We start from the raw sequence: 25,891 nt of genomic DNA, 5'->3' as shown, positions 1-25,891 counted from the left end.
TGTGATATATTTTTGTCTAACATAGTAAGCTCCAGGAAAACAAGATTGTACAGAGAGGCTCACTATATTTCTTAAATTTACCTGTAAAAGACCCTTGGAAATTTTACTTAAAACACTTCTGTATTCCATCTGAAGATCTTGTAAAACCAGTGGCGTCTTTGTGCTTATTTTTTCAGTTTTAGCCTCTGATTTTTTAAACATAACATTGTGTTTTTTTCCAGCTTTATTGAGATCTAATTAATGTAACAATTGTAAGTTTAAGGTGATAACTTGATATATATATATATATATTGTAAAATATGTTAAGTTTAGATATAAGGTTAGTTAACTATACCACTGTAAGGTAAGTTAAGGTTAGTTACCACATTTATCACCTCACACAATACTTTTTTTCTGGTTGTGAGAACTTTTAAGATATATTCTCTTAGTAACTTTCAAATATACAATACAGTATTGTTAACTATAACAGCTTCTCTGGTGGCTCAGACGGTAAAGAATCTGCTGCAGTACAAAAGACCCAGGTTCAATCCTTGGGTTGGAAAGGTCCCCTGGAGAAGGGCATTGCAACCCAGTCTAGTATTCTTGCCTAGAGAATTGTTAACTATAGTCACCTTGCTTCTTAAATATTAAAAGTAGAATCAATCAGCAGATATCTTTTGACAAAATTCCATATACAAAGCCTGTAAGAATACCAAAGTTTTTGTCCTCTAAGAATTGCTTACCACCTTACAAAGATATATCTAATATCTGAAAAATTCAGTAAGAATATAAATTAGTATTATTAAAAAAACAAAGTATTTTAGTAATTTTGTACTATAGTAGACATAGGAATAAAGGTGCTGAAATTATCTTCCTTGTTAAAATATATTTAAAATTTTCTTGATATGTTAATTAAATTTATGTACATACTTGATTTTTTTTAAATTCCAAATATCTCCCAAGATTTACTTATAGCCAAAAATTTTTTTAAAGAATATTATTTTTTGGATAAAACTTTTAGCAAAACAACTTTTCTAGCTCAAGTTTTGAAACTGACTTTGAGATCATATAAAGATCCTCAAAATATGGTATATGAAAGCATGTAGAAGTATTAAATGACATATTCAAGTTCCATTTTATTTTTCAAATCTATGATATATCATTCACTTTCCTTTTTTCAGTTTCAAGGTGTATAAAATGAGAATAATCTTACCTTGAAGTTCTAAGACAATCCTTAGACTATGCTTGTTAGTCTATATTATACCCTTTAGCAATTTATAGTCATGTATTTTTTTTTCTGTTCCATCTATCAATGTTTTATTTATTCATTTTAATATAAATTTATTTATTTTAATTGGAGGCTAATTACAGTATTGTATTGAATAGTCATATATTTTTTAATGTTGCAAATACTGTTCTACTTTTTGTCATTTACGTTCTTTTTCAAGTTTCTGATTCATAGAAATTAAATAAACTGTTTTGTTTACTATATTTATTGTACATTATCACTGAAATGTGTTAATTATATATTTTGATAAAACAGGAGGGATGGGGAGGCCAGTGGCCAAATCTACATTTTAGTGGGCTGCTGCGAACAATTAATTCTTCAGTTTGTGATTAACTTTTTTCAAAAATATACCTTGTAAAATACTGCGGTTTCTTGGAACTTAGTGATATTTCACAGTTGGTGTACTCCAGACTTTGGAATTGAAATCAGTCCAGTTCAGTCACTCAGTCGTATCTTGCAGCCCCTCCTTGCAGCACTCAGGCTTCCCTGTCCATCACCAACTCCTGGAGCTTGCTCAGCTAACTTTTGGCTGTGCTAGGTCTTCTGGCTGGGCAGGCTTTTCTCTAGTTTTGGCAAGCAGGGAAATTGAAATAGGAAGCTCAAAATTTTCATGTTTTTCTAAATTAGAAAAATCTCATATTTTCTAAATTAGAATTTGTATAAGGATTTTTATTGATTCTGTAGTTTAAAAGTTTTAATGCATTAATTTGAGTTTGTTATACAAAAAATTAATTTATTTGTGGTCATTGCATGCAAGGCATAGCATAATATAAAATCTCACCATATTCATGATGTCTTATTTCCAGGCAATGAAAACTACAAGCAAATTGCAATGTGTGTTCTTTACCACATAAGCATGGATGACCGCTTTAAATCAATGTTTGCGTATACTGACTGCATACCACAGGTGAGTGGTGTAAGTGTTTTTTTAAAACACATTTTAAAAATGTGTTTTTTGCTTTCTTCTCTTGATTTTTCAAATAGCTTTTTTCTTTAAAAATTCCCTCCTAAAAATAATATAAATTTGTTATATACAGTCTGAAAGTACAGACAGTATAAAAATGAAAATAACTTTCTAGTTTATCCCATAAAAACTGATGTAAATAAACATATGTAAGCAAATGAAATACTGTGGAATAAAAATCATAGTATATAAAAGCTTAATCATATCTCTATTTTTTCCTTAGTTTTAATTCCTAAAAGTAGAATTACTAAGTCAAAAGGTGTTTTGTGTATTTGATACAATATGGCCAAATTACCTTCCAAGAAGACATGAGTTGATTTCTCCCAACTATCATTTCACTTTTAACAACACTAGATACTGTCATTTCTCTAAAAATGGAATGTCTGGGGTTTTTTTATTTGCATTCTGTGAATATTGGTGAGGTTGAACACTTTTCACATTTTTATTGATATTATATTATAAATCTTTTATTTCTATTGATAATTTTTCCATTGGCATGTCAATATTTTGGGACTAATACATAAGATCTATATATATAATAACTTTTAACTCCTTGTCATATTACAGACATTTCCCAACTTTGTCATTTGCCCTTTAATTTTGTTTGTGGTTGACTGTTTTAAATGCTTTGCATGCTCTGATGAAAAAAATGCATCAAAATACTTTTACTTTCTTTTATAGCACTCTTCTCAAGAAAAATTTTTGCTATAACTCAGTTGTTTGGTATATTTCATATGTTAGGTTTATTTGTCTTTAAAGAGTTTAGTGATTTTCTTTCATGGACTGTAAGTGTTGAGATTCATTGTTGTTGGTGGTCGCTAAGTCATCTCTGACTCTTTGCAACCCCATGGACTGTAGTCTGCTAGGCTCCTCTGTCCATGAGATTTCCAGACAAGAATACTCAAGTGGGTTGCCATTTTCTTCTCCAGGAGATATTCTCGACTCAGGGTCGAACAAATGTGTCCTGCATTGGCAGACGGATTATTTACCACTGAACCACATACGTGTGTGATTTTACTCTTAGAGAATTTACATTCAAAGTCACTATTGTGCCATTAAATTTTATTAAACTGAGCTCTACTAATTTGATTACTAACTGATGATCAGAATACTAGTTGGGCTGATTTTTAATATTATTTTTTATAATATGGCTTTCTAAAGTAGAGAAACAGGGATTCCCTGGTGGGTCAGTGGTAAAGAATCTGCCTGCCAATGTAACAGACATGGGTACAATCCCTGATCCAGGAAGATCCCACATGCCTTGGAGCAACTAAGCCCTTGTGCCACAACTGTTGAGCCTGTCTCTAGAGTCTGGGAAGCACACTACTGAGCGAGCTCGTGTTCTGTAACTACTGAAGCTCATGCACTCTAGAGCCTGTGCTCCACAGGAGAAGCCACCCCAAGGAGAAGCCTGCACACCACAACTAGAGAGTAACCCCCAGTGCCCACAACTAGAGAAAATACCATGCAGCAACAAAGACCCAGCACAGCCAACATAAATAAATAAATAAAAGGAAACTTGTAGGATGTATAATATACAATAAAAATATAACACTTTTAAAAGATACTTTAGAAGAATATGAATAGTAAATTATGCTTATTAAAGTAATCTTCTTAAGCCTCCTACTAGGTAATTCCTTATTAGCCTAATGTAAGTTATTAAATGTGTATTATTTTGACAAATGATTAATATGTAGTAAAAAATAAGACCATAACTTTTCTTTTTATTAATTCTTATTAATCCTTCTATTCATCCCAAATTAATAAAACAGTTCTAAAAATTGAATTTGCTAGTCCAAAATTTTAATACTTTATCCACATGTAATTAAAAAGCTGATAAACTCTCAAGGATAACTTCTTAGGCTTTTAAATCAGGGGATAAACTAATTATGCTTGTTTACAGAAAGTAGACATCCTTCAAATATACTGCATATTTTATCTAACATGGCAAGGCTTCTTATAGAGATAACACATGTCAGACTATAGCTGATGCAAAGTGTAATCAAACTCTTGGTCAAACAAGTTTTCAATAAAAGAGTAGCCATGTCAAAGGGAGATTACAAGTGATTTACTACAGTCTCACTCCATATGTTCCAAAGGTTTTCCTTCACAATTTCAAAGGGTATTCTTTTCCAAACCCATTTAGTGTCAGAACTTCATTGACTACAAGATACAAATTGGAAAGCAGTGACAAAAAAAATAATATTTTTGTCTAAATTGGTTGTTTTTATCCAGATTAGATTTTAAAGAGAATGACATTAAATAAAAGAAATGTAAACTAAAAAGACATGGAAAACTTATTTTGTTAAATGTTTAATTCAGAGTTACCTTTCTCTCTATACCATAGAGTTTATAATCTCAAACATAACATATAAAACTATTTTCAATAAATAATCAGAAATAAAAGTCTGTTTAGATTTCTTTTGAGACATTAATATTATTGTAGTTGAAGACTTTGAGGAAAATTGTCCCATACCTTTTCAAGAGCAATATTCATGCATATTTCCTTGCCAGATAATTTTCTAACATCAGACATTTCTGCAGAGGGATTTTCAGAACATTTATGATCTGTATTTCATGAACAGAATCTTCAAAAATTCATTCAGTGGTCATTGTTTGGGGGTTTTAATTTATTATATTCTGTTTTTAAAAGCTCAACCCCAGTAATAATAGTGAAGGTATGTCTTCAAATTATTATGTTGTAGACATCCTGAAATGTTTTAGTATGAAGCCATAGTTTGAGAAAGTAAATGATATTCTAGAATATGTTTGTTCCTAAAGTGCTATCCAGGCTATAGCTTGTACTTTATAAGGCTCAACTTTGACATATTAGGGAAAAACTGACATGGTTTAATTGCCACCCAGTGCCAATTATGAAAGTACATTGTAAAATAAAAGAAAGAAAATTTGGTATTACGTTGAAATTTCCAAGCTTCCTTCAGAAATTAAAAAGATACTCTTTTCAGAAATATTGACTACTCAAAGTAATGTTTATAATACTAGCAGAGCTTTAAACTCATTTGTGACAGCAACTGATTAACCTTCTTCTTAAATAAAACTATATATCTGGGTTTTGGAATATGTTAGAATTAATGTAATACTTTGTTCACTTTGAAATTATGCACATTAATTTTTGTGTAGTAAATATCGTGAAGAATTACAAATGAATTTTTCAAATGACAAGCCTAAAATAACTTCGAAAGTAGGAATGTTGCATACTCAGTTGCTCAGTCATGTCCAACTCTTTGCAACCCCATGGACTGTAGCCTGCCAGGCTCCTCGGTCCGTGGGATTCTCCAGGCAGAATACTGGAGTGGGTTGCCATTTCCCTCTGAGGGATCTTCCCAACCCACGAATCAGACCCACAGATCAAACCTGCATCCCCTGCATTGGCAGGCGGATTCTTTACCGCTGAATCACGTAGGAAGCCTGAGAGTAGGAAAGCGGTGATTAAATTGTCATTCATCTTCATTTAAGCAATCAAAAAGAATAGGTGATATGGTCATATTCTTTAATTACATTAGCTATATATGTAAAGAAACTTTATAAACTGTGAAATACTGTACTAAAACAAGATGCCATTAGTAAATAGTTCTCACTATTTTGGAACCACTCAAAGTCCAATTTAAATAAGTGTTTACACTTAAGAAACCTATACTATACTGTTTAAATTTTCTTCAGAATTTTATTAGTCCAAATAAACAATGTCTTAACACTGCTCATAGAATAGCATTTCATAAACTAGATTAACCTAAAGAGGTTGTATAGGTACTTTGGGGAAAAATTATTCTATTGATTCTTAAAGAGGTGGACTTTGGTGGAACTAGATTGAGATGCTCTATAATTAGAGTTCACTTTTGTAAATTATTTAACATTCAGAGTAGGTGTTATAAATTCATCACGCCTCATAATCTCTTCCACTATTATGTTGCTTTTCTTCTTTTGTATTTTATTACCTCTAATTATCCAATATATTCTAATTTTTTCCTCTTCCAGTATTGTATAAAATTTGGGGGTCAGGGCAAGTCTTTCTTCATATGTGATCTTAATGGTCTCAGTGGGTGAATTGTTTCAGGTGAGCATACTTGGGGATAACCAGGAGTTAATGGTTGTATTCTAATAATAGTTAAGAGTACACATTAACAGTTCATTGTTATTTAGACCTCTGAGATGCATGTTTTGTTTAAATAGGTGCAAATGCCATCCAGATGCTTATAAAAGGTATTTATTGGTAATAGAATGGCCAAAGTACATGTTTAGGTAATGATGTCATGGTGTTATTTAATATTTTACCCTAGAACAGTGTGCAAGAATCTTCATAGTAATCCACATGTTTTCCACCACAGTTGTCCTATTTGGCCCCTCTTTGATCTACATGCCTCTTTTTAGCTGAATGCTGGTAAACGTCCTTTCTGACAGCCCCCTTTGCTCCTGCCTGCCATTATCTGCTGAAGTTCAGAAACCAGAGCATCACTTCAAACAGCAGAGTTAGGGAGTAGCCAGTCAGAAGAGATTCCTGAGGCATGCAAAGTTCTGCCATAATCATTCAAAGATGTTTGGGTAGGGGGGTGATGGTGGTAGAGGTGTATGTGAATATAGCGAGCTGTGGGGGTTGGCCTCTGGTCACTGGTAAATAAGTGAAGTCAGGTGCCAGAGAGTCTAGACACAGTGATTTCAGTCCTGGGTCTTTGGTATCTGATACTCAATATGGGACTTGTCTGATTGAACACTATTGCCTCTTCATTGCAAAGACTGAACCCCTTTTAGTGCCTTCCTGTTAAATTAGTAAAAGATGACAATGGACATAGTTAGAACAAATCTAGTTTTAATATTTCCTAGTTGTTAGCAATTACACTTTCTTTTGAAGTGCTGTAACAATCAAATTAAAGACAATGTTGCACATGGAGTTTGAGCTAAATTAATATTTTAAAATGTGAGTGCTCTAATTAAAATTTAAGTGTCTCTCTTACTCTGAAAAACTAATTCTATATCATGATATGTTTTTTTAACATTTAGTCTTGATTTGGGGATGTGGGGATTTGGATAAGGTTTTAAACCATCATTATTTTTTAAAAAGCTAGCTCCTAAAAAAAAAAAAAATAAAAAAATAAAAAGCTAGCTCCTGAATATTTCATCACAAAACTTAACATGGAAATTACAAAAACAAGGCAAAACAAAACCCCTCAGCTTCTAACAAATCACCGATAATGCCATTTTTAAGGCCAAGTTTCATACTACAAGATTAATTTCAAGTAAATAACAACATAGTTTGCCTTGTTTAAGCATTACCTTAATGTAACAAACAGACTTTTGTTATTTTTAAAAAGCTTCTTGTATCAGAAGTTTGAAAGGAATCTATATGTAGTAGGTTTTTAATTATAGTATGAAAAACATACTGTATATATTTACAGTACTGTCATCTACATTTTTATTAATTTATAATTTTAATTGATAGTTAATACATAGGTACCAAAATCTGTTAAATGTATATCCAGTAATTTAAGGTTGTTTTATCTATGCCATAGATTTTTGTTGTTGTTGTTCTGCAACATTATTAAGTGTTAGTGATTAAAGATTCCACTAGCAGCAACATTTGTGTTAAAGAGGTGCTCTGTGAGAAAAGGCATAATACATACAAACCATTTACCAGCTATAGTGTTTTTGTAGTTCACAGCAAATAAATGAATTTTACACACACAAACACATACACACACACACATACATACATACATACCTACATATATGGGCTTCCCCAGTGGCTTAGCTGTGAAGAATTCACCTGCAGTGCAAGAGACAAGGGTTTGATCCCTAGGTCAGGAAGATCCCCAGAGGAGAGCATGGCAACCCACGCTAATATTCTGGCCTGGTGGATCCCATGGACTGAGGAGCCTGGCGGGCTCCATAGTGTCACAAAGAGTGGGAGAAGTCTGTAGGGTCACAAAGAGTGGGAGAAGACTGAAGTGACAGCACACATGCACGTACACACATGTATATATACTGTTTTGTTAGAATGATATCAGAGTGTTTTTTGGAGCAGCTGTAAGTGGATTTGTGTTTTTAATTCATTGCTAGTATATAAAAGTAAGATTAATTTTTACAGACACATGATATGTTGACCATGTATCCTTTTTGAAACTTAGAAGTTATTTGGAACTAACATAGAAAATAACCACAAGATTTAACAGAATAAGGTCTAACCCATCAACAAAGACATGTTGATCTTAAAGATATTGCCTCGAGATAAAACATAAGAAAATTTTAGGTTATAAATTTTAGGATTAACTTCCATATATTGTTAACAGTTTGACTAAGAGAAAAATATCTTTATATAATATGCATTAAGTTAATTTACTATTTACCAATAATAGTAGACTGGCTTCTCAAAAGTCTGGCATAAGATTTGTCATTTCTCCTTTATTATATGGCAATGACCTTTTATCATGACAAATGTAGATATGGCTAAATGGCATAAGTAGCCTATCCTTTCCTTCCTCTTTTTCTGTCTGTTGCTTCCCAGACCCATCTTTCTTTCTCTTATTAAGTAGAGTTCTTTCCTTACTTTATATACATTCCCGGATGATTGGGTCAGACCTTGCAGGTTCAGTTATCAACCATAAATGACAATTCCTAAAATCATATGTTCAGTCTGAACATGTCTTATAAAATTGTGTTTATAACTTTTATTGACTATCAGCACTAAACTGTCACATAGGCAGCTTAAATTCAGCATATCCAAAAGCTAAAATTACTGGCTTCCCTTTGAGGTTTTCTCCTATTCTAATTTCTGTCTTTGGGTAAGCATTGGCACCATCATTCATGTCGTTCAGGGTATAAACCTGGGAGTCATCTTTGTTTCTTCTTCTCCCTTAATGCCAACATCCAGTCAGTTATTAAATCCTGTTTGATTGTCTTTACTAAATATATCTGAGCTGTCCTTTTTATCTCTTATCCGAGCAGCCATCACCATACCTGGACTTTTCTGCTAGCCCTTTAGATGATCTTAGCACATCACCCCACTCCACTACTCTTGCCTGGAAAATCCCATGGATGGAGGACCCTGGTAGGCTGCAGACCATGGGGTCGCTAAGAGTCGGACACGACCAAATGACTTCACTTTCATGCATTGGAAAAGGAAACGGCAACCCACTCCAGTGTTCTTGCCTGGAGAATCCCAGGGACGGGGGAGCCTGGTGGGAGGCTGTCTATGGGGTCACACAGAGTCAGACACAACTGAAGCGACTTAGCAGCAGCAGCAGCACATTTTCTTACACTATTTCAATCTGTTTTCTACATTGGTCATATCTTCTTGAAACATAAATCTTATTCTGACACTTTCCTTATTTGGAAGCCTTTAACATCTTCCCATTTTCCTTAGGCTGAAGCCCCAAATCCTTAACATGTACTTCAAGACCTGGCATTTTCTGGCTTTTACCTTCTTTTATCACTGTTTCCCTCATTCCAACCATGTTTGCTTTCTTTCAGTTTTTCAGAAGAATGACATTTTTTCCTGCCTTATAACCTTTGCACAAGCTGTTTTCTTTGCTCAGAGTGTTCTACTTCCCCATGATATTTTAAATCCTTAAAAGCAAAGCCTTTATCTAATATTTCATTTACATTCTCCACTGTACTTGAAAGCATATATTTAATACTGAGCATCTAATAGTTCACTAAGGTATTCAGTAGTAAAAGCCTACTCTATGTTGAAAATGTAATTGTATTATTTCCAACATACAATCTATGATAACACCTGTGTTTTTCATGTGTTCGGGGGTGTTTTGAATGAAATATGTCTTGTGCTTCTTGCTAGTTAATGAAGATGCTCTTTGAGTGTTCAGATGAACGGATTGACTTGGAACTCATTTCTTTCTGCATTAATCTTGCTGCTAACAAAAGGAATGTACAGCTTATCTGTGAAGGTTAGTGCCTTTGAGCTTCATGGATAATCTTTATCATATGCCAATGGCAAATGATAAAAAATAGATAATAAAGAATTAAGAATTAAAGTAAATAAGTGAATTACATCTTTCTATAATTTAAAAAATTATAGCTCAAATCCTTAAATGTCAGACTCATAAATATTCTTACATTGTGAGCAGACTTTCTCTCTAGTAACATTTTATAAACTGTTTTGTCAGTTACCCTTAATTGCAATTTGATTTTTAAAAATATTTTCTAGGTGAAACAAAACTTTTTATTTGTAAAGCAGTCTGTTACAGTGTAAGATGTTGCAGTACAAATGTATTTGCTATTTGTTTCTGTAGTATCTTCGTAAAGTGATTTGTCATGCATTTTGGTATTTCAGAGTTTGGTCAGTAGTTTTTACTTATTTGAGAAGTATACATGTAAATTATCAAAAAGTACAAATGAGCAAATAGGAAAAAATAAAAAAAAGTATTTCCACTATCCAGAGATAGTCAAAGATGAAACTGGTACAATGCTTCTGCATATTGTAAATTAAAATGGGATTCTGTATATTTGGTGACATGTTTTTTAAAGTTAATAATATCTGAATACCTTTCCATGTGATTAAATACTTTTATAAAATGTAATTGCCAGTAGCTGAAAAAATAGCTTATTAAAGGATTTTCCATAGTTTAATCTGCTGTTTGGGTAGTTTGTGCCACTTCTTTTCTTTCACAGACAATACTGCAGTAATTTTTCTTTCTCTGAATCTTTCATGTTTGCATTTTTATATTCTTAGGATAAATTCCTAGAAATACTATTTTTATGGATCAAAAAGTATTTATATTTTACAAATTTGTGGTACACACTTCATATACATACTGTGTTTCTATTTATGTGATATTCTGCTGCTGCTGCTGCTGCTAAGTCACTTCAGTCGTGTCCGACTGTGCAACCCCATAGATGGCAGCTCACCAGGCTCTGCCATCCCTGGGATTCTCCAGGCAAGAACACTGGAGTGGGTTGCCATTTAAAATCTGTGTTTAAAAAGAAAATACAAAAAAGAGGAATATGAGGAGGAGAAAAGAAGAAAAGTAATTGTATTGGGGAGATCAGCTAAGCACAAGGGAACTTTCTGCAGTGAATGGAAATATTCTGTCTTGATATAATATATGAATTATATAGAGGCATACATTTATTAAAATTAATAGATTCTATAAAATTTATGCATTTTCTGTGTGTAAATTGGGTTTCTTGAGAGCTGAAAATTTTAAAGATCATTAAATTTAAATGAACCTTAATTTTATTGGGGAATTTCTCTGTTATTATCAGGAAACGGGCTGAAGATGCTCATGAAGAGGGCTCTGAAGTTCAAGGATCCATTGCTGATGAAAATGATTAGGAACATTTCCCAGCATGATGGACCAACTAAAAATTTATTTATTGTAAGTGTTGTCTTTGGCTTTCTGTCTATTAAAATAGCCTGGAACTGAAGTTTTAAAGTGCTGTGTTTGGAAATATAACTCTTCCTTAACTCTTGTCAAATATTAATTCATGACCCAATTTGGTTCTTCTTGTTATCAACTTCCTTGGAGGTTTAGCTCCTAGAGATTTCAACCTAAGTTTTAATACCGTTTTTGTTTTATGATCCCTGTCCCTAACCTTTTCAACCTCACACCAGTTTTCTTGCCTTAAACCAATTCACTATAGACTCCCTTAGCAAGTTAGCAGTCCATGGGGTTGCAAAGAGTCGGACACGATTGAGTGATTAAAGAACTACAATTACAACAAGAGAATCACATTTGACACTTATCTTCCTATGCATTAAATTATTAGATTAGTTCCTTTGTAGAAATATTTTAAATTTATAATTTTGTTTTATTCAGGATTATGTTGGGGACCTTGCTGCTCAGATCTCTAATGATGAAGAGGAGGAGTTTGTGATTGAGTGTTTAGGAACTCTTGCAAATTTGACCATTCCAGACTTAGACTGGGAATTGGTTCTTAAGGAGTATAAGCTCGTTCCATACCTCAAGGATAAACTAAAACCAGGTCTGTGCTAAGTATTTCACTTCTGCATCATCATTATTTCTCTCTTTTGTGGGTAAAGCTGCTAGAGCAGTATTTTGTGACCATTATTATACTACGTTCCCAGGCCTCTAGTTCTAGCCCTACTTCTAATTTCTTTCTCCCAGAAAAGCAGTCACTAGTTCTCCTCTTATATGTATATACTATTTTCCCTAACAATATGTTTTCTTAATATTAGTTTCCCTTTCCTATTCTGCCTTACTATTTTTTTATCCTGCCTTTTTAAAATTACCAAATAACCATCCTACATGAGTTCACATGCACACACAAAGTTCTTTGAGGCATTGAAATGACTCTTCTGTTTTCTGTGTTTACACTGTCATTCATTTATATTTTCAAAGACTTATTGAAAATACAATACCACTTCTCTACTGCTCCAAAAACCATGAACTGTCATTGTGGAATGGAATTCTCTGAACATGGAACTTTGGGAAAAGGACAAATTTGTATACATGTTAAAGGTTCATAAGAACTGATTTAATAGCTTTCAGTATCTTTTCTGTGAATAAGAATCTTGGAAATATAAAAGGATTTGTATCAGGACAGTTCAATGAAAACTTTCTGTGATGTTCACTTCACTAGGTGCTGCAGAAGATGACCTTGTTTTAGAAGTGGTTATAATGATTGGAACTGTATCTATGGATGACTCTTGTGCTGCGTTGCTAGCCAAATCTGGGATAATCCCTGCACTCATTGAGTTGCTAAATGGTAAATTACAATTTTTCTTATTTTTATGCTAATATATAAACCCATTATCTACAGTGATAATATATTATCTTGTTGCATTGCTCATCTTATAGCCACTTAAATTATATAGTTAGCAAAATGAATTATTTTTACTAGAATTAGATAGCATAATACCAAATAGCTTTAGGTTGTAAGGTTAAGAATGTTCCTATAAAGTGATTGAGGACCAATTTTATAGATAACTACCCTGCACTTATCAACCTTGAACAGCTAAATATTCTGCCATTTATTCTTTCTGTTGAGCTTTGTCTTGGTTGAATTATATCTCTTTTCTTGCACAAACCCTTTTTTATAATAACTCGATTTCTAATCAGAAAGATTTATTAGGAAGCTAATTCTAATCATCATATTCCCTCCTGGATCCATATATAGTGTTGTCCTCTAAACTTCCTACAATGAAGAAAATGTTCTCTATCTGCACTGTCCAATACATGTGGCTATTGAATACTTGAAATGTGGCTGTTGGGACTGAGAACCTGGATTTTAAATAAAATTTAAATAAATTTAGTTAGCCACATTGGCTAGGATTACAATATAGGCTAGGAGTTCTAGATAGTCTTCCCCTTACTTTATTTTGCTCTTAAGGACCCAGGTTCATCATTTTCCACTGCATACAAAATTTGTCTGACTCTAAATATATTTTATTAGGGCCAAGTTCTCTAGGACCTTGTTTTATTAGTCTGCTCGGACTGCCATAATAAAATATCACAGACTGGGTAGCTTAAACAACCAAAATACATTTTCTCATATTTCTGGAGGTTGGGAAGTCTATTGAGGTGCCAGCCAATTTGATTCCTGGTGAGGTCTTTTTTCTTGGCTTGCACAAGGCCACCTTTTTATATCCTAACATCCTCATATGGTGGGAGGAGTTGGGCGGAGAGAGGGAGTAAGAGAAAGCACAAGCATACACAAGTGCTCTGGTATCCCTTCTTATAAGGTTACTAATCTTATAGGATTAGGACCCCAGCTTTATGACCTCATTTAACCTTAATTACTTCCTTCTAGCCCTATCTCTGAATATAGTCACATTTGGGTTTAGGGCTGTTTTTAACATACGAATTTTGGAGGGATGCACTTTGGCCCATAGCAGATTTACATTAAAAGTAGCTAATTAGTGTAGAAGTTAAATATGCTAATATGGAAAGCTTAAAAAGACTCTCTAATCTCAGTCTTTCTTGTACCAGATATATATGTATTTTATATTATTTTAATAGTCTTTTTTTGAAGTGTACATAAAGAAAAACACACAAGTTATAGGTATATGTAAAACAGTGAATTTTTAAAATGAGAGTTCTCATGTTATTCCCACTTGTGTAAGTAAATGAATTATTACCAGCACCCTAGAAATTCCTCTTCTGCCATGTCCCAGTCATTGCCACCTTCTCCAGAGGGGTTCTGTTTTTCCTCTTATCACCAATAGATGAATTTTGCTTAGTTTTCAACCTTTTAGAAAGAGAATCTAGTTTATTTTGCCCTGTATTATAACTGTGAGATTCATCTTTGTTGTGTACTGAAGTGTTTCCATTTATTGCTTTGTAAATAAATATACTACAATTTTTCCTTTCTAACTATTGGTTCATAGTAGGGTGGGTTTTCTATTTGTTTTTTAAGAGAAAGGGGCTTTTATAAGTAATGCTCCTATAAACATTCTTAAATGTTTCATTTAGTGAACATATTTACTCATTTCTATTAGACACAGACTTAGGAGTAGAAGAGAATATGCATGTATTTGACTAAAAATAATGCCAGTCTGTTTTCCAAAGTAGTTGTGCCAATTTTCAGTCCCTCTAGCAATGTACTCGGAGAAGACAATGGCACCCCACTCCAGTACTCTTGCCTGGAAAATCTCACGGACGGAGGAGCCTGGTAGGCTGCAGTCCATGGGGTCGCTAAGAGTCGGACACGACTGAGCGACTTCACTTTCACTTTTCGCTTTCATGCATTGGAGAAGGAAATGGCAACCCACTCCAGTGTTCTTGCCTGGAGAATCCCAGGGACGGGGAGCCTGGTGGGCTGCCGTCTCTGGGGTCGCACAGAGTCGGACACGACTGAAGCGACTTAGCAGCAGCAGCAATGTACAAAAGTTCCAGTTAGTCTACATCACCAACATATTTCAGCATCCAGCCTCTTTAATTGTAGCCTCCATAGTGATACTGCATTGTGATCTTAATTTGTACTTCCTGATAATTAATGTGGAGAAGGAAATACCCACTCCAGTATTCTTGCCTGGAGAATTCCATGGACAGAGGAGCCTGGTGAGCTACACTGTCCATGGGGTCACAGTCAGACATGAGTGAGGGACTATCAATAATTAATGAAATTAGTACCTATTTGTTTACTGGCTGTTATATACGGCAGATAAAGTGAGGTGCCTATTTATTCTTTTGCCCAGTTTTCTCTTCTAAATCTTGAAAAGTTTGATTTGTAAATTCTTTTAGATAATTGTTTTTAATGGTCATCTAGAGATAGTGCCTCCATACTTGAAGTATTTCTACAAGTAATATATATGGATTTGCTTTGGAACACCCTTCTCACAGCCAGGAGTTTTCATGTTAGAAGTAATTGAAAGGCTAGGTAATTGGGAGGTGAAACTAAAGACAATGTAGTTGTCATAATGAGAATGAGGATTTTGTAGTGAGCTGGAGAAAGTTGAAACAAAATGACCTGGGTCCTTAAATTGCTATCTCACATTGATTATTACTGAGAGATAAGGTAACAGAGCCAGCTCAGTGTTTTACCATATTTTGATGTTCTCTGACATGTTATCACAGGTAGAGGCTGTATACTAATATTTTTTGGAAATAAATGGATTTTCAAAATTAAAACCTTTGGGGTTAAGTGAGGGAACATTGTATGCCAACAGAGTAATTAATAAAAATTTAACCCAAATAGTCTGAGTGGTACTTTGGTAAATTAGTGAGGAAAATTATTTGGAATGGCTGGACTTTGAAGGAATCACAGTTTATTTCACCCAACTAGTTAGATGCTCTGCTGACCTGTAAATATTTGTCTAACAGATATCACTGAACTGTTGCCAAGAGTTGATGTCAAACTATTAGTAAATCAAATTTCATAACCAGTACCTAAAAATTGTATTTCTATAAGTATTTGCCTTTGCCATGAATAATATTAATCAGTGGTCATCTGATATTCTGTTAAAGTCATCTTCTTATGATAATAAACATTTCTTAGTTTGTATGCATGCATAATATTCTTTTTACTAGTATAATTAATTAGAGTGCAGCTAAAGTTACTTTATTGCTTCATGCCAATAATTGAAGTTTAATTTTGTTAACATTATTCAATGAAGAAAAAACCTGTTTATAATAATCTAATTTCTACCAGAAACTTAGGATTTAGAGGGTGTGATTTTTTTTTTTTTTAAAGAGCCATTTTTGTCCTCTGAGGGCAACATTATAGAGACAAAATAGAACAAGATTTATTTTACAAATTAAAATTATCTGAAGAATTTTTATGAGGGACCAAAAAAAAACCTCCCCACAAGTGGTGGTAAGTATTGGCATCTCATATTAGAGACTTAGAGGTTAATTTAATGAATTTCTTTATACTTGGTGTCAATATAGCAAAAATTACTATTAAAGCACTATTACTATTCTCTTAAACCTATCTTGTTTCTCAGTTCTTCCTAGATACAGCCTTTTGAGATGAACAGTCTCAAATAGTTTGGTTTGGACTCAGAGATGATATAATTTCTCTCTTGAAAGTCTTATTTTTTATTTTTGTTTTACAAAGTCATAACCTATTTAGTTTAACACCAACCAAAATTAATAAAACTTCTGAAAATAATAATTATGAAATTTTTGACTGATCATCTTATAATTTAGGAAAAAACATTTAAGACATAAATGATGTATGGCAGCCATATATTATAAATAATTTAAACTAACTGTCCTTTACCTGTCTCCTTCTCAACTTTGGTTTTTCTCATTCCCCACTTTTTCCCCTCAATGTTTTTCAGTTTTGTGTATAACTTAGTATTTTTATTTGAAGCTTTCTGTTGCCTTTTAGCTCAACAAGAAGATGATGAATTTGTTTGTCAGATAATTTATGTCTTCTACCAAATGGTTTTCCATCAAGCCACAAGAGATGTCATAATCAAGGAAACACGTATCCTTTCAGTGTTCATCATAAGTAATGACACTTCACATGTTCAGAAAAGATACATTTTTAGGTGTTGGAAATTATAACTTTCTTTACTGCCTCTTTTAGATTCATTGAGGTTTCTATCTTGATTTGAGTTTTCTTTCTTTATCCTTCCCTTTTCCCATACTGTTGTTTATACATTCCATTTCTTTTTATAACATTTTAAAATTAACTATTATTTTGATTATTGCTTTGTAAAAGCCAGTGTTTATTTAGGATTTATGATATGTTAAACCCACTCCAGTATTCTTGCCTGGAGAATCCCATGGACAGAGAAGCCTGGCAGGGTACAGTTCATAGGGTCACAAAGAGTGGAACACGACTGAAGCCACTTAGTAAACACACATAGTATGTTAATGCATTTATTTCATCATTTGCTATTTTTTCCTGAATTCAGTTCCTCTGTTTCTCTATATTGATTTTCTTTTTTTTTTCATTTTGTAACAATATTTAAATTTTTTATTTTTTTTCTTAATTGATTACATTCTCTTATACTGCTTAGTGAACATCTATAGTAATAAAATGCATCTATATCTGAAAATAACTAGTTTGTCATCTTTAAATATAATTTGGCAGAATATGAAATTTCTAGATTGCCCATTATTTCCCTCATCAGTTTGAAGGTATTTTTCCACCTTTAATTGCTGCCAATTAGAAGTCTATAGTCTACTAATTATCTTTCATAAAGTCTAATGACAATTTATTTTACTTTCCCTTATAAGTGACTTGATCTTTCTGCCAGGAAGACCAAAGGATGTTTCTGGATTTTGTTTTGTTTTTTAAGCCACTATAGTTTTGTTAGAATTTGAGTTGGTATTCATCACCCTTGCTTGGTTTTTCTAAGTATGCGAATACAGTGTTTGTACTTTGTCTTTTTTCTAATTTTAGGAAAGTTTTCTTGAGTTGTAGTTTATAGTATTTGTTTTGTTCTATTGCCATGATTGTCTTTAGGATTCCTATTATGTCGGATCCTCTTTGCCTACCTTTAATATCTGTCATTTTGTAATCTTTTTCATCTCTTTTCATCTTTTTAAATTTTACAAATTTTCTTCTTTTTTGCCTTCTATTTAACTTAGAGTTTATCTGCTGCTTTTATTTATTCTTGTATTACTATAAACTTAGTTTTAATATATCTGAAATGATTTTTAGTTATTTCCTGAATTACTTCTCTGAGTTTTGTAATTCTGATACCTGTTATTCTTTCATGTATATGTGTGTGTGTGTGTGTGTGTGTATGTGTGTGTGTGTATGTGTATATATATATATATTATTTTCTTAAATTCTTTTCTTTTTAAAAAATACTAGAGTTATGTGAAATTATCTTATGTTCTCTCTTCCTTATAATAACCATATCCATATATGTGATTTTTTGTTGTTGTTGACTTGATTGACAGTGATTCTTTTCCTTTATTGTGTGAAATACTTTGTATGTGAGTTTCTGTTTGAAATTAATTTTTCTGAACTTTTAGGAGGGTCAAATCAATGAAGAAAGTTTTACAGCCATGCAGCTTGGGAGCTTCTTCTTTAGTTACTTTCATAATTTTCATGTTTTCAAAAGTATGACCTTATACATTCTAAGATTTACTGGCTCATTTTCTTGCCCATTTTTATCTTATTTTTTTCCTTTATCATCCCTGTTTTTCAAATAAATGAAACATTAGATTTTTTTGGTCACTTTGTATTAATGATTGTGTTTTAAAATTTAAAGTTAGATTTCAGATTAATATTTGAATTTGGAGAAATGCAGAATTCTCTAACATGATTGAACAACCTCAATATCAGTTTATATCTTTAACCACTTTTTACATAGAGGCTCCAGCATATCTCATAGATCTTATGCATGATAAAAATAATGAAATCCGAAAAGTCTGTGATAATACATTAGATATTATAGCGGTAAGTAATTTTTCTTCCTACCAAAAGTATAATAGTCTTTATTTTATGGAATGAAAGAGCCATTGTACACCTGTTTAGAACTTTGCCTTCAGTGTACAGTTAGCACAAGTTTGTATTTTGGTAAAGCTCAGAAAATGAAGTGGTACTAAATTCATTTTTTAATTGCAGTATGGTTGATTTACACTGTTACATTAATTTCTGCTGTACAGCAAAGTGATATATATGCATGCATTCTTTTTTATATTCTTTTCCATTATGTTTTATCATAAGATATTGAATATAATTCCCTGTGCTATACAGTAGGACCTTGTTGTTTATCCATTCAATGTATACTAGTTTGCATCTGCTAACCCCAAACTCCCACTTTATCCCTCTCCCACCCCTCTACCCTCTGACAACCACAAGTCTGTTCTCTATGTCTGAGAGTCTATTACTATTTTGTAGATAAGTTGATTTGTGTCATAGTTTAGATTCCACAAATAAGTTGTGTCATATGATATTTGTCTCTCTGTTTTTTACTGACTTCACTTAGTATGATTATCTCAGTCCATCCATGTTGCTGCAAATAGCATTATTTATTACATTTTATTTTTTATGGTTGAGTAACAATGGCACCCCACTCCAGTACTTTTGCCTGGAAAATCCCATGGATGGAGGAGCCTGGTAGGCTGCAGTCCATGGGGTTACGAAGAGTTGGACACGACTGAACGACTTCACTTTCACTTTTCACTTTCATGCACTGGAGGAGGACATGGCAACCCACTCCAGTATTTTTGCCTGGAGAATCCCAGGGACGGGGAGCCTGGTGGGCTGCCGTCTCTGGGGTCGCACAAAGTCGGACACGACTGAAGCGACTTAGCAGCAGCAGCAACAGTATTCCCTTAGGGGCTTCCCAGGTGGTGCTAGTGGTAAAGAACCCACCTTCCAATGCAGGAGGTACAAGAGATGCGGGTTCAATCCCTGGGTCAGGAAGATCCCCTAGAGGAGGACATGGCAACCCACTCCAGTATTCTTGCCTGAAGAATCCCCATGGACAGAGGAGCCTAGCAGGCTACAGTTCATAGGGTCGCAAAGAATCAGACATGACTGAGCAAACCAGCAGCAGCAGCAGCAGTATTCCAGTGTATATTTGTACCACATCTTTATCCATTCATCTGTCAATGGATGGATAGGTTATTTCCATGTCTTGGCTATTGTGAATAGTGCTGTTATGAATATGGGGTGCATGTATCCTTTTGAATAATAGTTTTATCCAGATATATGCCCAGGTGTCGGGTAGCTGGATTATATGGCAGCTCAATTTTTGCTTTTTTGAGAAACCTTCATACTGTTCTCCATAGTGACTACACCAATTTACATTCCCACCAACAGTGTAGGAGAATTCCCTTTTCTCCACACCCTCTCCAGCGTTTGTTATTTGTAGATTTTTTTTAATGATAACATTCTGACTGGGGTAAAGTGGTGCTTCATTGTAGTTTTGATTTGCATTTCTCTGATAATTAGTGATGTTGAGGATCTTTTCATTTGCCCATTGGCTATCTGTTTGTCTTCTTTAGAGAAATGTCTATTTAGGTCTTCTGCACATTAAATTCATTGTTTAAACATTATTAAAACCTTTGGCTTTCTACTTTTGGGCAGGGGTTGCTTACTTAAAGAGATTTTATACATATTCAAAGTTTTATATCTGGTCTACATGTCATCTCAGAATCACTTGTTTTCCAGAAAAATTATTGCAGAGAAGCAGAGGGGTTGATGACAGTCTTGCCAAAACTCAACACCATCAACTTTACAGTTTGGTCATTAAATTTTTTTTTAATAAAATAGAATCTCATAAGTATTTTTTTTTTTTTTGCATGTACTCATTGGAGTTCTTTTATTTTATTTTTTTAATTTTTTTTCTCTCTAATTTTATTTTATTTTTAAACTTTACATAATTGTATTAGTTTTGCCAAATATCAAAATGAATCCGCCACAGGTATACATGTGTTCCCCATCCCGAACCCTCCTCCCTCCTCCCTCCCCATACCATCCCTCTGGGCCGTCCCAGTGCACCAGCCCCAAGCATCCAGCATCGTGCATCGAACCTGGACTGGCAACTCGTTTCCTACATGATATTTTACATGTTTCATTGCCATTCTCCCAAATCTTCCCACCCTCTCCCTCTCCCACAGAGTCCATAAGACTGTTCTATACATCAGTGTCTCTTTTGCTGTCTCGTACACCGGGTTATTGTTACCATTTTTCTAAATTCCATATATATGCGTTAGTATACTGTATTTATGTTTTTCCTTCTGGCTTACTTCACTCTGTATAATAGGCTCCAGTTTCATCCACCTCATTAGAACTGATTCAAATGTATTCTTTTTAATGGCTGAGTAATACTCCATTGTGTATATGTACCACAGCTTTCTTATCCATTCATCTGCTGATGGACATCTAGGTTGCTTCCATGTCCTGGCTATTATAAACAGTGCTGCGATGAACATTGGGGTACACGTGTCTCTTTCCCTTCTGGTTTTCTCAGTGTGTATGCCCAGCAGTGGGGTTGCTGGATCATAAGGCAGTTCTATTTCCAGTTTTTTAAGGAATCTCCACACTGTTCTCCATAGTGGCTGTACTAGTTTGCATTCCCACCAACAGTGTAAGAGGGTTCCCTTTTCTCCACACCCTCTCCAGCATTTATTATTTGTAGACTTTTGGATCGCAGCCATTCTGACTGGTGTGAAATGGTACCTCATAGTGGTTTTGATTTGCATTTCTCTGATAATGAGTGATGTTGAGCATCTTTTCATGTGTTTGTTAGCCATCTGTATGTCTTTTTTGGAGAAATGTCTATTTAGTTCTTTGGCCCATTTTTTGATTGGGTCATTTATTTTTCTGGAGTTGAGCTGTAGGAGTTGCTTGTATATTTTTGAGATTAGTTGTTTGTCGGTTGCTTCATTTGCTATTATTTTCTCCCATTCTGAAGGCTGTCTTTTCACCTTGCTAATAGTTTCCTTTGATGTGCAGAAGCTTTTAAGGTTAATTAGGTCCCATTTGTTTATTTTTGCTTTTATTTCCAATATTCTGGGAGGTGGGTCATAGAGGATCCTGCTGTGATGTATGTCAGAGAGTGTTTTGCCTATGTTCTCCTCTAGGAGTTTTATAGTTTCTGGTCTTACATTTAGATCTTTAATCCATTTTGAGTTTATTTTTGTGTATGGTGTTAGAAAGTGGTCCAGTTTCATTCTTTTACAAGTGGTTGACCAGATTTCCCAGCACCACTTGTTAAAGAGATTGTCTTTAATCCATTGTATATTCTTGCCTCCTTTGTCGAAGATAAGGTGTCCATATGTGCGTGGATTTATCTCTGGGCTTTCTATTTTATTCCATTGATCAATATTTCTGTCTTTGTGCCAGTACCATACTGTCTTGATAACTGTGGCTTTGTAGTAGAGCCTGAAGTCAGGTAGGTTGATTCCTCCAGTTCCATTCTTCTTTCTCAAGATTGCTTTGGCTATTCGAGGTTTTTTGTATTTCCATACAAATTGTGAAATTATTTGTTCTAGCTCTGTGAAGAATACTGTTGGTAGCTTGATAGGGATTGCGTTGAATCTATAAATAAGAAATCTTAAAAATTAGAGCAGAAATAAATGCAAAAGAAACAAAAGAGACCATAGCAAAAATCAACAAAACCAAAAGCTGGTTCTTTGAAAGGATAAATAAAATTGACAAACCATTAGCCAGACTCATCAAGAAACAAAGGGAGAAAAATCAAATCAACAAAATTAGAAACGAAAATGGAGAGATCACAACAGACAACACAGAAATACAAAGAATCATAAGAGACTACTATCAACAATTATATGCCATTAAAATGGACAACGTGGAAGAAATGGACAAATTCTTAGAAAAGTACAACTTTCCAAAACTGGACCAGGAAGAAATAGAAAATCTTAACAGACCCATCACAAGCATGGAAATTGAAACTGTAATCAAAAATCTTCCAGCAAACAAAAGCCCCGGTCCAGACGGCTTCACAGCTGAATTCTACCAAAAATTTAGAGAAGAGCTAACACCTATCCTGCTCAAACTCTTCCAGAAAATTGCAGAGGAAGGTAAACTTCCAAACTCATTCTATGAGGCCACCATCACCCTAATACCAAAACCTGACAAAGATCCCACAAAAAAAGAAAACTACAGGCCAATATCACTGATGAACATAGATGCAAAAATCCTTAACAAAATTCTAGCAATCAGAATCCAACAACACATTAAAAAGATCATACACCATGATCAAGTGGGCTTTATCCCAGGGATGCAAGGATTCTTCAATATCCGCAAATCAATCAATGTAATACACCACATTAACAAATTGAAAAATAAAAACCATATGATTATCTCAATAGATGCAGAGAAAGCCTTTGACAAAATTCAACATCCATTTATGATAAAAACTCTCCAGAAAGCAGGAATAGAAGGAACATACCTCAACATAATAAAAGCTATATATGACAAACCCACAGCAAACATTATCCTCAATGGTGAAAAATTGAAAGCATTTCCTCTAAAGTCAGGAACAAGACAAGGGTGCCCACTTTCACCATTACTATTCAACATAGTTTTGGAAGTTTTGGCCACAGCAATCAGAGCAGAAAAAGAAATAAAAGGAATCCAAATTGGAAAAGAAGAAGTAAAACTCTCACTATTTGCAGATGACATGATCCTCTACATAGAAAACCCTAAAGAGTCCACCAGAAAATTACTAGAAATAATCAATGACTACAGTAAAGTTGCAGGATATAAAATCAACACACAGAAATCCCTTGCATTCCTATACACTAATAATGAGAAAACAGAAAGAGAAATTAAGGAAACAATTCCATTCACCATTGCAACGGAAAGAATAAAATACTTAGGAATATATCTACCTAAAGAAACTAAAGACCTATATATAGAAAACTATAAAACACTGGTGAAAGAAATCAAAGAGGACACTAATAGATGGAGAAATATACCATGTTCATGGATTGGAAGAATCAATATAGTGAAAATGAGTATACTACCCAAAGCAATTCATAAGTATTTTTTAAGTCTTTGATAAATTTTGTTGTATACATTGACTTGTTTTACAAGTTGTTTTGGAATGATGTTAGTTCACTTCAGTCGCTCAGTCATGTCTGACTCTATGTGACCCCATGGACTGTGGCACGCCAGGCTTCCCTGTCAATCGCCAATTCCCAGAGCTTGCTCAAACTCATGTCCATCCAGTTGGTGATGCCATCCAACCATCTCATCCTCTGTTGTTCCTTTCTCCTCCTGCCTTCAGTGTTTCACAGCATCAGGGTCTTTTCCAATGAGTCAGTTCTTCACATCAGGTGGCCAGAGTATTGGAGCTTCAGCATCAGTCCTTCCAATGAATATTCAGGACCGACTTCCTTTAGGATGGACTGGTTTGATCTCCTTGGTCCAAGGGACTCTCAAGAGTCTTCTCCAACACCACAGTTCAAAAGTGTCAATTCTTTGGTGTTCAGCTTTCTTTATGGTCCCAACTCTCATATCCATACATGACTACTGGAAAAACCATAGCTTTGACTATACAGACCTTTGTCAGTAATGTCTATGCTTTTTAATATGCTGTCTAGGTTTGTCATAGTTTTTTTTCCCAAGAAGCAAGAGTCTTTTAATTTCGTGGCTGCAGTCACCATCTGTAGTGATTTTGGAGCCCAGAAAAATACAGTCTGTCACTGTTTCCATTGTTTCCCCATCTGTTTGCCATGAAGTGATGGGACTGGATGACATGATCTTAGTTTTTTGAAAGTTGAGTTTTAAGCCAGCTTTTTCACTCTCCTCTTTCACTTTCATCAAGAGGCTCTTTAGTTCCTCTTCACTTTCTGCCATAAAGGTGGTGTCATCTGCATATCTGAGGTTATTGATATTTCTCCCTGAAATCTTGATTCCAGCTTGTGCTTTATCCAGTCTGGCATTTTGCATGGTGTACTCTGCATATAAGTTCAATAAGCAAGATGACAATATACAGCAATACTCCTTTCCCAATTTGGAACCAGTTCATTGTGCCATGTCTGATTCTAACTGTTAGAACTGTTTGGAATGATGAAACACCCCCAAATTTTAATGTTTTTCATAACTTTAGAAATTTTAAAAGTATATGTCACTGTTAAGAATTTGATCAGAGGGATAATGAGTCCTGCATTAGAAACTTGCTCACTTTGCAGACTTTTCTTCAGACTTTGTGCTGCCCTTCCACCTAGACTTGACCCTTGTACCTGGGATGTGCTAGACACTACCTTTCTTTGAATATATTTTTCGCTTGTAACATACACACATAGGCAATCTCGTTCCTTCTTTGGACTCTATTTACACTATTTATTTTGACTGACCCTGTAAAAAATTTCTTGAATATAACCTGCTCGGTCGTTTTCAACTTAAGTGTTTCAAAACTATCAGCTGAGCCACCAGGGAAGTCCAAGAATACCGGAGTGGGTAGCCTATCCCTTCTCCAGCAGATCTTCCCAACCCAGGGATCAAACTGGGGTCTCCTGCATTGCAGGCGGATTTTATCAGCTGAGCTACCAAGGAAGCCCCTTAAAAGGATCAGAATAGAAGTTTATAAAGAATCAATTAATAACGTCCTTGAAATCCTCTAGGTTGGCATTTCTGCTAGTGATTTCATTACAAAATGAGATAATCAACAGGTACTTTCTGGCCAGTCTCCTACATTTTAGTTCAGAAATTCATGTTTATTTGGTATCATCTGATTTTTGGATTTGACCAATGTATCTTTACTGGTTTAAAACTAAATCAGTACAGTGACATTTTAGCTTTGATATATAAATTAAAATAGAGAAGCTTTATGTATTAAA

At 34.2% G+C, this 25,891-nt stretch overlaps 1 protein-coding gene across 3 annotated transcripts in view; it reads left to right on the top strand.

Annotated features, from left to right (window-relative positions):
• KIFAP3 (kinesin associated protein 3) overlaps positions 1-25,891 on the top strand; it is a 157,465-nt gene that overhangs the window by 87,290 nt on the left and 44,284 nt on the right. For all 3 annotated transcript variants that reach the window (XM_061382571.1, XM_061382572.1, XM_061382574.1), the window contains 7 exons: positions 2,074-2,174; positions 10,039-10,147; positions 11,466-11,578; positions 12,020-12,185; positions 12,804-12,929; positions 16,998-17,096; positions 18,943-19,028. In XM_061382571.1, coding sequence (XP_061238555.1) covers positions 2,074-2,174; positions 10,039-10,147; positions 11,466-11,578; positions 12,020-12,185; positions 12,804-12,929; positions 16,998-17,096; positions 18,943-19,028 — 800 coding nt within the window. The remainder of the gene's footprint in view (positions 1-2,073; positions 2,175-10,038; positions 10,148-11,465; positions 11,579-12,019; positions 12,186-12,803; positions 12,930-16,997; positions 17,097-18,942; positions 19,029-25,891) is intronic.

The sequence above is a fragment of the Bos javanicus genome, chromosome 16, assembly GCF_032452875.1.
Source record: "Bos javanicus breed banteng chromosome 16, ARS-OSU_banteng_1.0, whole genome shotgun sequence".
In the NCBI taxonomy this organism is placed as follows: domain Eukaryota; kingdom Metazoa; phylum Chordata; class Mammalia; order Artiodactyla; family Bovidae; genus Bos; species Bos javanicus.
The sequence above is the reverse complement of the archived record's forward strand: the minus strand, read 5'-3'. Positions and strand labels throughout refer to the sequence as shown.